The sequence below is a fragment of the Balaenoptera borealis genome (genome assembly GCF_965194805.1).
Source record: "Balaenoptera borealis genome assembly, chromosome: 5".
NCBI classification, from domain to species: Eukaryota; Metazoa; Chordata; class Mammalia; order Artiodactyla; family Balaenopteridae; genus Balaenoptera; species Balaenoptera borealis.
Window position 1 is genome coordinate 137,427,852 of NC_138862.1, and position 14,428 is coordinate 137,442,279.

Genomic DNA, 14,428 nt, shown 5'->3' on the forward strand with positions numbered 1-14,428 from the left:
AGAACGCAAATCAGACCCATCTCCGTATGCTTTCTCACTTGTTATTCCTTATTCTGGTTCTTCAGAGGCATGCTCTTCGTACAGGCAGACAGCTCCTCTACTAATTTATTATGCCAATACATCCTATTTTTGTTGAGATGTTTAGTTATTATTTTTAATCTGAGTTACATATGTAACGCTGAAAAGAGTCCAATGGTCCTACGAGGCTTGTTATGAAAAGCAGTTCACACAGCCCCACCCTCTGCTTCCTGCTCTAGCAACCACTTTCAACTCCTTTACACGTGCTTTTTTTCTCACCTTTATAGCTCTAGCTTATATTGCCACCTCTTGATTTTTCTAGAGTATTATTCGCTGATTTTCCAGGAAAGAAGATGAAGATGCAGCTCTGCTGACCACCACCTACCCCCTCCCCTCCCCAAGTAAACGCAGTTCCCCACCCACCTTTCTCAATGGATTTTTATCATGATTAACAGTCAGTAGACTTACATCACAATGTTTAGGTAAATTCCAGGCCTGGCTCAGTGACAGGGTTTATCAATACCTTTCTGTCTTTTCCTATATACTCTTGGTTTTTCTCTGGAGTTTCCTTGTCCTGTGTTTTTTGTTTTCTGTTTTTTTCATTTTTATTGGTGTATAGTTGTCCTGTGTTTTAATGGCTTCATTTTTATAAAGTTATCACTAATTCAAGCCTAAACTCACCTGTAGCTGTGTAAATTTCTCGATTTGTCCAAATATACAAGTCATTCTTCCAATTTCGTCTTTTTAGAGAAAACTGTCTGGAACCTTTTGAGCTGCTCCAGTCCGGGCTGGCCGTGGCTCTTTGGATCTGCTAAACAGCATGCTTTGTACACTCCGAGGGTTCCCTGCATTACCCTTCTGAGGAATCCTTTTGTCTCGCCCTGGATGAGCTATTTCCTGTTCTCATGTACTCTTTATCCTCGGTACCCGTCCTCATTCTTGTAGAGCACATCCTCCAGTGGATTCCGAGAATGCGCGCATGTGAATACATTTTTTGAATCTTGAATGTCTGAAAGTGGCCCTCACACTTAATTAGCTTAGCTAGGGACTGAATCTAGGCTGGAAGTAATTTCCCCTCAGAACTTTGAAGGAATTTCTCCTCCACTGTCTTACTTCTGGTGTTGCCATGTGAAATTTGTAGCTATTGTAATTCCTCACCCTTGGCTGGAAATCTTTCTTTTTCCCCAACTCTACATGTTTGTAGGATATCTCTTTGTTCCCAGAGTTCTGAGCTTTTTCGGTGATGTATCTGGGTGTGGGTTTGTTTTTATTCACGTGGGACTTTCTGTGAACTTTTTCAATCTGAAAACTCAGGTCTTTCATTAGTGGAAAAACTAACTGAATTATATTTTTGATTATTTCCTTCCTGTCGCTTTCTCTGTTCCCTCTTTCTGCAACTCCTGTTTTTTTTTAAGATTTTGAACCTCCTGGGCTGGTTCTCTAATTTTTTTTTTATTTATTATATTTATTTCTCTTACCTTCCATTTCTGTCTTGTATCCTATTTTCTGGGGAGGTTTCCTCAATTTTATCTTCCAACTATTCTATTGAGTTTTATATTTCAGACGTCTTTTAATTTCTAATAGCTTTTGTTGTTGTTGTTATTCTCTGGATGAATATTTTTTTCTGAAGCGTTCTCCTGCAAAGACTTGTTTCTTCCCAGTTGCTTTTTTTCTATTTGTTTCTGCCTGTCTGTCACTATTAGATGCTCTCCTCTAGTATCTGGTGATTCTTGCCTGTCTTGTTCATATAAAATAGTGTGAACTACAAGTTACGAGAAAGTTCTGTGCTTAGATGGGCCTGTGATGGTTGAGTTCACTGCTAAGTGAACTGGCTGTTTCCCTGGAGAACCCCTAAGGTTTTTTTTATTTGTGACTTCCGCCTAGAGAAAACCCTTCCAATCTCCTGCCTGAAGGGACATACTTACTGGTGTTCTGGGAAGCAAGTGGGGTGAGGCCTGGGGATCTCAATTCAGTATTTAAATATATTCAACACCCTTTTCCAGGAGGGTGGTCTCATACTCGAATATTCCTGATCTCTCTCAGTCCAGAGACATTCTGTTTCACACTTTCCAGAGAATTAAACCTCCAGTCTTCTGCCAGAGTGAGGATGGGAATCTATCCGCTTCTTGAAGAAACTTCTAACCAGTCCTCATGTCTTCAGCTCCACCTTCACCCCGTTTCCAGTTCCTGAGCTTCTAGAGGGTTTTACCATCTCACTCAGGTTGCTTCTTGGTTTTTCCCTACTGCTGGCTTAGCATTCACAGCTTTCTTAGGCCGCTAAGTTAGCTTCCACTTAACATCTGCTTTCCAAGTAACAAAAAGCTAGCTGCTATGGTCTCTCCTGTTTCCTTATTCCTCGAGGGTTTATCTGAAACGACCTTAACTGTTCTTGGAGTGGAGTTTAGGAGGCAGCAGAGCTAACTGCTTGCATTAAAGCTGCCATTTGCAAATGAAAGTTCCACTCTGCTCTTCTACAAATTAGAGAAGCACGGTTCCTACACGTGGAAAGCGCCCCGAGAGAGTATGTGGTGAACTCTTCCCTTCAGAGGGCAAAGTATGTTGTTTAACTTGCAGATGAGGAGGCGGAAGCACCAGGAAGCTGAGTGTCATACAGTCACGCAGATAGATACCACGCTGTTATCTGGCCCATGTACCTTAAATAATTATCCCTCAAAGGTTGCACAGCCCACCCCTCCATCTTAGCACTATTTCAGCAACAGCTAGTCCTTGGCTGTAAGACCTTGCATTTACAGCCTCTTCCAGTGGGCAGATGAATTCTTCATATCAGAGTACTGGGTTGAACTAGCTATAAAGTGTGACTAAATGTTTTATCTCTTGTGAAGGTGACTTAAAAATTTTTTCAGAAACAACGAGATTTTTTAAGTATTGTAGTTGATATGCGTTAGCTGTGTCCTTTTGAGTAATGTATACAAAGGATCTTAGACAGCAGCTATCAATACACCATAATTTAAAGGTAATTTGTATAACTTTTAAAAACAATTGGTAAAATAGCTGTTTTTCATTTTCAAGAAATACTTAAAACTGAAAAAACAGCTTGGTTTAAGTGTCTTATTCTATGGTTTGTTATAATGCTATTTGTTAGCATTTTAGAAGACAATACAGGCTTTGACAAAGGCATTTGTAGAGGAAAAAAAGGATGAAGATTTGGAATTCAACTTATTTTAATTGATGCCACTTCCCCTCATCCCCACCCCAGTGTAATATAGATCAGAGCGTTAAAATATTACTAAATTATAATAATAAAAATATTTCTGATGAAATAGTTCATTTTAGTCCATAAAAATTTTAAGAACTTTATAAAACTAGGCACGAAGAGAGGTTTTCACAAATGCAGCATTCTAGAGGAAAATGTAGGATAAAAAGAAAACCGTCCTTAAAATACTTACAGATTCTTTTCTGCCCATAGTTTTGCTGTGTGAGCGTGAACGGGAGATGTTGCTGAAAAAGGAATCCTTTTTAGTAGCAGATGAAGGTGGGGAGCCAGTGACCTCTCTTCCTCCAGGCAAACTCTCAATGCTTGGAGATGAACGGATGTTTTTAGAGCTTTGTCCTGTAAGAAAAATTAAGTAGCAATAATGAGACACCAGACTCTTTCACTGCTACTGAATTTACTGCTTTTAATAAATGATCAATTAGAATACTTCTTTATTCACACCGTCAACATAATGACACTGTGGAGTGTGAAGATGCACGCATTTTTGTGTATCAGAATAGCTGCCGATTTTTTAAAACAATGAAGTACTGCTATAGTTTTCTGCGCGCTATTTAAACTACAATGGTCCAAGTGTGGTATGCATATCAAAAAACGAAAAAATCCAATTTTCAGAAGTCACAGGTGAAATGACTGGATTTTCCCTCACTAATGGAATCATCCTTAATAAGAGAAGCCAGAAACAATTATATGGCACATTATTAATATATACAAAAAAAACTAAATCCTTCACCAGTTTTTCAAAAGCACCTCTTTCCTTTTCATTAACTGCACAACAGATACACCGCTACCCCCAGGCCATAGTAGAAGCATCTGGAAATGGGACAAGGTGCTGGCTCAAGGGCTACATCCAAGACTGGTCCCCACATCAGAGTGGGTGCATCTGTGACTTCCTGCAGTGCCTTTTTCACTGAGAGGTTCTGGAGCCACAAAGCTCCCTTAGACAGGAGTACGGGCTCCAGGAAGGCCTGCTGGGAGGGCAGCATGGTGCAGAAGATAGGTGAACAGAATTGGCTGCGGCCAGACCCACGCAGGTCTCACATATACGATGGGGACATTTCCGGAAGGTTGTTATGAGGATTTAAGGACCTAGCGCAGCACCTGGTGTGCATTCAATTATTCATTCATTCATCCATAGTAACTGAGGGCCTAGTAAGTACCAGGCACTTAGCGGGGCAGGGAGACAGTGGAAACTGAGACATCTAAACTCCCATCCCTCAAGGCATTCAGTTTCTAGTGAGGGGAGACAGACACATACATTCATAAAATATATATGATTTTAGTTGGTAATAAACACTGTGGGGAAAAAGAAAGCAGGAAAGGGGATTGTCAGTGTCTGAGGAAGGTGTGCAGTTTGAAATAGGATCGTCAGGGAAGGCGTCACTGAGAACTGAGGTGCAGGACATTTGGGCAAAAACTTGAAGAAGGTAAAATACCAGCTTTGCAGACAATATGAAGGGACAGCAAGTGCCAAGGCCCCAAGCAGGACCTTGGTGGTTCTGAAGAACAGCAGAGTGGCCAGTGTGGCTAAAGCTAAGAATGGGGGGAGGGGATGAGGCCTGGGGGCATCACGTCAGGTGAGGAATTGTAGACAATTTTGAAGACTTTTCCTCTGAGAAGCGAAGCCAGTAGAAGCTGCTAGAGGATTTGAGCAGGAGAGTGACATGATTTGACTTAATTTTAAAAGGATCCCTCTGACTGCTGCATTGGGAATAGTTTAGGGGTGGGAGAGAGCAAAAAAAGAGGGGAAACAATTTTTGTCATTGCAAAAATCCAAGTCAGCAGAACGATCACAGCTTGGTGGTGAGAAGAGGTCAGATTCTATAAAAAACTGATGAGATTTACTGACGAATCCGTGAGAGGAATGAGAGCAGTCAAGTTTAACTCCAAATGTTAGATAGTGGTATGAGGTGAGCATCTCTGTGAATACGCTAAAAACCACTGAATGACACACTTAAAAGTAAATTTGATGGCATATGAATTATAGCTCAATAAAGCTGTTATTTTTATAAAGTCAGTTTTCACACGTGACTGTCGGTCAGCGACCAGCAGTAAAGGGCCGACCCATCTCCACCTGACGACACAGGGCTCTTCTACTAGGAACTCGGCCTCAAGGCTTCCTGCTGAGCCTCCAGAGACCTCCGTGAGGTCTGCATCGCAGTCTGATGACACCCCCCTTCTTAGTTCCATCCCCTCCTCTCTTCCTTTCACAGATGTTAGTCCCCAGTAAGCCTTCTGTACTTCTAACTCCGTCTCAGGGTCTGCTTCCTGGAGAATACAACCTGCAGTGGGTGGTGTCAGAGCTGAGCCCTGAGGAGGACACAGGCGGTCTTGAGGTTGGGAAAGGAGGGTCAGCAGAGTCCCAGGCCACAGAAGCATCTGATGTTGACTTCAGGGTCTAGACTGTCTACGCCCCCCGCACCTTCCCTTCTTCCCTCCTCTGCCTCTGTCTGTCTCCCACCCACCTGCAGGCTCTAGGTCATAACTTCCCTGGGCTACGCTGCATGGTGACGAGCTCACTGGTAGAGGGTCCTAGAACGCTGGAGCTGAAAAAGACCTCAGGAACCACCTATTTATTTTCTCTTTTTAAAATTATGCCACTAATTCGTAAATACATTTTTACTGTAAACAGACTAAATGTGAAAATTGCCTTTATTAAAAAAAATAACAGATTTATTGAGATATAATTCACATACCATAAAACTCACCTTTTAAAAGTATATAATTCAGCAGTTTTTAGTATATTCACAGAGATTCTTAACTATCACCATCTAATTTTAGAACATTTTTATCACCCAAAAAAACAAACCTGTGCCCATTAGCAGTTCCTCCCAATACCCCCTGGCTACCACTAATCTACTTTCTGTCTCTATGGCTCTGTCTTTTCTGGACATGTCATATAAATGGAATTATACAATGTGGTCTTTTGTGCCTGGCTTCTATCAGTTGGCACAATGTTTTCAAGGTGCATTCATGCTGTAGTCTGTGTCAGTACTTCATTCGTTTTTACTGCCAAATAACACTCTATTGTATGGATAGACCACATTTTGCTTATCCACTCATCAGTTGATGGACATTTATAGCTTGTATCCATTTCTTGGCTATTATTATTATGTTTGTACCACAAACAGTCGTGTATAAAATTTTATGTGGACCTATGTTTTCATTTCTCTTGGGTCAGTACCTAGGAGTGAAACTGCTGGGTCAATACGGTAAGTCTGTGTTTAACATTTTGAGAAACTGCCAAACTGGTTTTGAAAATAGCTACACCATTTTAACATTTCCATCAGCATCCTATGAGGGTTCCAGTTTCTCCACATCCTTGTCAACACATATTTTTGGCTGTTTTTTATTTTAGCCACCCTAGTGGGTATGAAGTGGTATCTCACTGTGATTTTTATTTGCAATTTACCAATGCAAATGACTAATGATGTTGCATTCATGTGCTTATTAGACAGTTGTATATCTTCTGTGGAGAAACGCCTATTCAAATCTTTTGCCCATTTTTAACACTGGGTTATTTATCTTTTTATGGTTAAGCTGTAAGGATTCTTCATATATTCCATTTCAGATATATGATTTGCAAAGAATCCTCCCATTCTGTGCACTGCCTTTTCACTTTCTTAATGGTATCCTTTGAAACCAAAAAGTTTTAAATTCTGATGAATTTACTTATTTTTTCTTTTGTTGCTTGTGCTGTTGGTATCATGTCTAAGAAGACATTGCCTAATTACAAAGATTTACTCCTATATTTTCTTTTAAGAGTGTTATAGTTTTAGCTCTTGCATTTAAGTCTGGTCCATTTTGAGTTAATTTTTGTATATAATGTGAGGAAGTAGTTCCACTTCATTCTTTTTCATGCAGAGATCCAGTTTTTCCCAGTACTATTTCTAGAAAAGACTATTATTTCCCCATTGAATGGTCTTGGTATCCTTGTTGAAAATCGACTTACCACAAATGTAAGGGTTTATTTCTATGCTCTCAACTTTATTCCATTTATACATGCCTAGCCTTATGACAGTACCACACTGTCTTGATTACTGTAGCTACCTTGTAAGTTTTGAAATCAAGGAGTATGAGTTCTCCAATTTTGTTCTTTTTCAAGACTGTTTTTTTGCCTTTAGGGGGATTTTGCATTTCCAGATGAATTTTATGATCGCCTTGTCAGTTTCTCCCAAAAAGACACCGGAGATTTTGATGGTGATTGCGATGAATACATAGATCAATTTGGGTAGTACTGCTCTGTTAACAATATAAGACATAAACAAAATACATTTATACTGTATTTTATATTTACCTATGTAGTTACCTTTATCAGTGTTCTTTTTCTTTGTGTGGATCTGAATTCATTTATAGTATCCCTTCATTTCAGCCCGCAGGACTCCATTTATTATATCTTACAGGGCAGATCTGCTAGCATTGGGTTCTGTTTTTGTTTATGTGACTGTCTTAATTTCTCCTTTCTTTTTGAAGGATAGTTTTACTGGATATAGAATTATTGAATATATCATCCAACTGCCTTCTGGACTCCATGATTTTTTATGACAAGTCAGCTGTTAATCTTATTGAGGTTCCCTAGTATATCGTGAATTGTTTTTCTCTTTCTGCTTTCAAGTTTCTCTCTTTGTTGTTGGCTTTTAGCAGTTTGTCCATGCTGTGTCTAGGTGTGGATCCCTTTGAGTTTACCCTCTTTGGAGTTAACGGAGCTTCTTGGATACACAGATTAATGTTTTTCATAAAGTTGTGGAATACTTCTGCCAGCACTTCTTCAGATATTCCTTCTGCACCTTTCTCTCCTCTCCTGGAATTCCCATCATCTGTATGTTGGTATATTTGATGGTATTCTGCAAGTCTTTGAGACTCTGTTCATTTTCTTTCATTCTTTTGTCTTTCTGCTTTTCAAACCAGATCATCTCAATTGACATATCTTTATGATTCTTTCTTCTGTAAGCTCAAATCTACTGTTGATCCTCTATAGTGAAATTTTCATTTGAGTTATTGTATTTCAACTCCAGAATATCTATTTGGTTCTTCAAAAATAAAAATCCTATCGCTTTATTGATATTCTCTATTTTGTGAGACACTGGTCTCATACATTCCTGTAGATCTTCAGGCACAGTTTGAACTTTTTCAAGATATTTGTAATAGCTGACTTAATAGCTTACTGATCTAGTAAGTCAAATAAGTGTCTCTGCTTCCTCAGGGGCAGTGTGTATTGATTGCTTTATTCCCTATAATATGGGCCATACTTTTCTGTTTCTTTATATGTCTCAGACTTTTTATTGAAAATTAGCCATTTTAATAAAATAATGTGGCAGCTCCGCAAATTAGATCCCATCCCTACCCCCAGATTTGTTTTTCTTGCTGTTTGTTTTGTTTTTTAGTGACTTCCCTAAACTAATTCTGTAAAGTCTATATCCTTTGCTGTTGTGTGCCCCTGAAGTCTCTGCTCAGTTAGCTTAGTGGTCAGTTAAGAGACAGAAATTTCCTTTCCTTAAATGCCTTGAACCAGTCAGTCTCTGAGCCTCTGCTGGGGGCTCTGTACAGGCGTGCCTTCAGTGCTCAGCAGGCAGTTCACAATTCTGCTCTAGCCTTCATTCTTGTCTATGCAGAGCCTCAAGTTCATCCAGAGTTGACAGATTAAGCCCGTCTTAAATCTTCCCTGGGCATGTGTATAATCTTGCATATGTGTGGCCTTCTCGATTCCCAGGAATATACTGGAGCTTTTCAAAACTCCCGATGGACATCTCATTCCTTAGATTTTCCTTTTAAATTTTTTGCTAGCCTCTGATTTGCCTGTTAAGTTTTCAGTTAGCCTCTTGTTTGCTCCATTTCTGCCTTGGGCAGCTGTGATATTAAGTAACTGCCACTGATTATTTTCAATGGATGCTCTGTGGATAGGGTTTCTCCCTTAGCGAGTTCTGATTAAAGTCCAATAAAGACAAGCCCTAAGAAAGAGGTTTTTTGAGGGTGCTGCTGCACAGGTCAACTAGTGACATTTACTGGGGATGGGACTTTTAGGGTGCTCCAAATTCATTCTTTTTCCTTCAGTGGTTGCCAGGCTGCTGTTTATCAAAGGCTATGGCAGAGCTGGGGAGAGAGGGTGGAAATAGGGAAAGTTAAAATGTTACAAAGCATGCTGTTGTTGACTTAAAAAATATATATATATGGACAACGTGAGAGCTGCGAGTTAAGTTTTATTTGGGGCACAATGAGGACTGCAGCCCCAGGAGACAGCATTTCAGATAGCTCTGAGAGAGGTTGCTCCGAGGAGGTGAGCGGGGGAGGGGGGCAGGGGGGGTGGAGCCAGGTTATATAGGAGTTTTGTAACAAAGGGCAGGTAGTCTGAACATCAAAAGATTATTGTTAAGTAAAGAAAACCAGATATCTCAAGTTAAGGCATTTAGCGCTTTTCTATACATGGGAAGATGCAAGAGTCTCGGCTCACCGAAATCATTCCGTTGATATGCACCTCAGCTGTCTGGGGCCAGTATCCTGACACACCCTGAGTTTCCTCAGGGCTCACCACAGGGAGTGGCTGCAGTCTGATGGCTGCTAGATGGCAGGTATTCTTTTCAGCCCTGAGTTTCCTCGGCTCAGGTTGGAGGGCTGCGATCCCTGATGACTGTGACATCCTCTGTTTATTGATATAGCAGGAAATATTTCATTTCTCATGGTTGTTACTGAGATTCAGCCATTTTTTTCTTGAATAGATGCTCCTCAAATTGACTCAATCCTTTGACTAATTTTCAGAGTTCTGAACAAGTTGATTTCGGCATTCTTGCCATTCTTCTTGCTACTTTTATGGAGAAACAGATTTTTCAGAGGTCCTTATTCTGTTATTCCAAAAGTACATCCCTCTGTAACATGTTTTTTGGACTTGGTCATGAAAATTTGTCTTTCATTTATATAAAAATCTGCCTTACCTTTTTTAAGGAATGTGAAGAAAGAAATTTTGTAGTGCTCCTGAATAATTAGGATTTTTCTAATTTTTTGCCTTTGCAAACAAAATGACAACACTCTGGAGAGGTACATCTTTAGGTACAGTTGGCTATCTCTGTAAGATAAATTTATATACATGGAACTGCTATGTTTAATGGTATGTACATTTTAAATTTAGATGATTCCAAATTGCTTCCTCCTAGGATTTTAACAGACATATATGCGTGTAATATATATTTATATATAAGTGTAAACGTAATATGATGTATGATATCTTTATCTACTTACTTATTTGGTTAATCTGATGGAAGGAAGACTTCATTATGTTAGCTTGAAGTTTCTTGATAACTAGTGAGGCTGAATATCTTTTTAAACAATATCTCTTAACATAATAATATGGGCCATCTGAAGGTCCTCTGTGAATTGTCTCTGTTAATTTCATTTTAGAAAACTGATTTAGGGAAGTTCCTCCTAAATTCTAGAACATAGCCCTTTGTATATATGTCTGTGTATGTTTACATTTACCTTCATGGCTTCTGTTTTTAGGGTCCTACTTAGGAAGGCATTTCTTACCCAAGATGATAAAGTGAAAAACAACTAAAGTGTGTATTATAAACCTAGGTTTTTCGTTTTCCTTTATGAACATTTTCTCCTTGCTCCTTGGAACTCTACTCCTTAAGAAGCTTTTATTGCCTTGGGGTGGTGGAAGATAAAGCTAAAACAAAAGGAATGTTTGCTCAGCTTTGAGTTTCAAATTACTTTTAAAAGTCCACAGAAAAAAAGAAATCTAAGAAGCCAAAGCATTTTGATTCACGAGAACATGGTTTTCTTCACAAAATGAAATGAAAAAACTTCCATCTTTTTCTAAGTTTATACAACTGAATTTATCTGTCCCTTCAAAATTTGGATCATTCACCTATAACTCTGCTGCTGGTGACTTTTGAAAGGCACTACTATAGCGGCTGTTTGGATTTTTTCTATGTTAATTCCTCTATTAAAGTTTCCTACTTTTTCTTGGGTCAATTTTGATCATTCATATCTTCCCCCCAAAAGCCATATTATACGGCAGGTGGAATAATGCCTATGCCCTTAATCTCCAGAGCCTATGAATATGCTACTTTATGTGGCGAAAGAGACTTTGCAGGTGTGATTTAAAGAACCTTAAGATGGGAAGAGTGTCCTGGGTGATGATGGTGGGTTAGTGTGAACACGAGTCCTTACAGTGAAACAGGAAAGTAGAAGGAGTCAGAGCTGTGACTAAAGAAAAAGAAGGCAGCTGAAGCAGGAGAGGGAGCTGATGGTGGTGTTGGCTTTGAACGTGGGGGAAGGGACGTGAGGCAGTGTGGATCCTCTAGAGCTGGCAATGGCCCTCAGCTGACGGCCAGTGAAGACATGGGGACCTTGGTTCTACAGTCACAAGGAAGTGAATTCTGCCAACAGCACAGATGATTCTTCCCTAGAGCCTCCTGACACCTTGGTTTTAGCTTGCTGAGACCTGAATCAGACTTTTGATTCACAGAACTGTTAAAATAGTAGGAAATGCTCATTGTTATTTCTTAAGTATTTCAGAAGTATTTCTCTACTTAAGATCTCTAGACTCTGAACATTTGACATTATAGTTCAGATTCTGAGTTAATCTAAAATTCCAGGTAGAATCATTTAAATTTTATTATACTGCTGGAAAAAGTTAGAATTCTGTAGACTATAACAACTTTTGCCCCCATCTTTCTTCCAAAGTGGAAAAAAAGAAAAAAAAAAATAGCATATATTTCAAGCATTCCAAGGTCCTGTGTGGCTAGCGGACACCACACTGGACAGGACAGGTATAAACCACTTAACAGTCTAAATTTCCAAATGTTTTTCACAACACGCAGGCTGTTACGTAAAGTAACCATCATAACAAAATAAGCTAATGACATATCTAGGAGAGATCTTTTGAATACCTGCTTTAATAAATTAGCTCATCAGTTATTTACTGGGTGAGATTTAGTATCCAGTTACCCAATCCAGAAAGAACTTGAAAGTGTCCTGTTCTCCCTAAGTTTCTTTTGTAGCTATTATTCTCCTGGGCAAACTACCTTTTCAGAGATAACACTAAGCCAGCTCTTATCAGAATTTATCTCTGAACGATCAAATTCCAAATTGGTGGTAGTATTAATAAAGTACTACTTGGCCTGTATCTCGTATAAAAACCCTGTACAAAATACATTTCCCCTCAATTATAGAAATTAGCTAACATTTTTGTGCCCTTTGGGACCGTAGACATTTAGACCTTAAGAAGACAGAGTCACCAGCACGTGAGACAGAAGAAAGGACCGTCAGACTTTCCGCCCTTTCCAGGCCTAGCACATGGACCAGGACAACACGGGGTAAATGGATGAGACTTTCCATCACCCGGGCCTCACCCGGACAGCTCCCAAGCTGAGGAGTCAGGACTCTCAACACGCCTGCAGCCCATAAACTGCACAGTAGCCCTGATACTCCTGTAAACCTTTGAAAGTTTTTAACTGACAGGAACAACATTAACCATTTCCTGTGCTGCACCAAAACCCGATGCTCATTCCTAGGGGAGCCTGCAGAGCCCCGCCCAGATCTCCCCTTCGGGACCGAGGCACTTGTTCCCCCAGCTGCGGGGAGCGTGGGCTGCCGCTGGCTCTCACGGCTTCCCCTCTGGAAACAGCCCCAGCCGAGGAGAGCTGCTTTGCCCGAGATCATGCCCCTTCCCCGGGGAACAGCTCCATTCCAGTGACTGGTTTGGGTGGACAGAGGACAAAGGCTGGCCCCCTTGTCTCAAAACAGACAACTGAGGGCAACACTGCTTCTTTGACTCCCCACGTATTGACCCTGAGGGCACTCCCCCGAAGGCTTCCTACCCGAATTCTCCAAAGTCCTGACCCAAGACAATTATTTACGATTATATGGTAAGGCATTCTCGAATATACTAAATACTGACCTATTCTCAAGCCACCTCAGGCATGCCCAGCCTTCCTTTCATAACCAAACATCGGGGAACAAAAGCCCTATGCAGACTGATCTGAGGACATGTCTCTGGAAACTCTGCCCAGCGCTGAGGATGGGGGGATGACCACAAGAGGAGCTCGTGAGAAGCTCCTAAAACAGCAGCACAAGGGAAACACAGACCTGTACCTGCATTGACTAACCTACAACCCCAGGTGGTAAAAGCAAACACGGAAGTATGAACAGCGGGACTCTGGAAGCACAAAAGAGGGACCATCCAATCCTGTCTCAGGCCATCAGAGTTGTGAGCTACATCTTGAAATCTGAGGAGTGGGCAGTGGTGGGGGTCATGGCTCAGGGAAGGTCATTTTTGGGCAGAAAACATGGTATTTACGAGGCAGTTAGACTCCTGGGAACATGGAGCTCAGACAAAGCCTGATTAATCCTTCAGCACTTCCTGCCATCCATATGGAATTGAAAATGACACCAATACCAGTGTAAACAAAATAGGATTAAGTTCAACAGAGTGCTTCTGTTTCATTTGATGGTTACTTCAATGGTTTTCTCGGGGGTGGGCTGGGGTGGGGAGGAGGGAATCAAATTCTTTCTAAAAGTTGCCGGTACCCCAAATGTGAGCTTCTTTCTCTCTTGGTCATCCAGCTCTAAAAATAGGGGGAGGGAGGCAAGAGGGAAGGTGGGGCTCTAAAAATAGGGCCAGCTAGACCAAGAAGAGCAGCTTGTTCCCATGTGAAGGGGTTTGGCCTTTCTCTTGTCAGTAGCGATGGGAGTTATTGCAGATGTTAGGCAGGAAAGTAGCCTAAGGATTACAGGAGCTTGGCTGAACGAGGCATCTCCTGCACTGGCCCATGCAAGAGATTATAAGGCTTCAACTAAAGCTGGGGTGATAGATTTGAGAGACACAAAGCACAATTCCTCAAACCAACACCTGCTGAGTCAGCACCTGCGCTGGAGTCTGAGCTCCGCTGGTATCTAGTTGTGCGGCCTCGAACGAGTCACTGACCCTCCACAGGCCCAGTTCTCATCCACAAGGGAGGCATCCACTTCACGCGCGCTGTGTGTCCTAGGTGGGTCGCGTGTGTAAAGGGCTCAGCGCGGCTCCCGGCGTCTGCCACGCGCTGCGCAGACCCAGACCATTACCAGCACGCTGGGCACTTCCAAATCCAGAGCAGGCGGGTTCACAGGCAGTCCTCTGGTCACAGACCTGCCAGTGCTCTCCTGCTGGGCTGTCCTTCCGCGGGCTGCACTGCCCGGTGACCG

At 41.2% G+C, this 14,428-nt stretch overlaps 1 protein-coding gene across 20 annotated transcripts in view; it reads right to left on the reverse strand.

Moving 5' to 3' along the window:
* The window catches only part of TBC1D5 (TBC1 domain family member 5), a 530,543-nt gene that overhangs the window by 46,813 nt on the left and 469,302 nt on the right, over nucleotides 1-14,428 (reverse strand). For all 20 annotated transcript variants that reach the window (XM_082392668.1, XM_082392665.1, XM_082392670.1 and 17 more), the window contains one exon: nucleotides 3,426-3,589. In XM_082392668.1, coding sequence (XP_082248794.1) covers nucleotides 3,426-3,589 — 164 coding nt within the window. The remainder of the gene's footprint in view (nucleotides 1-3,425; nucleotides 3,590-14,428) is intronic.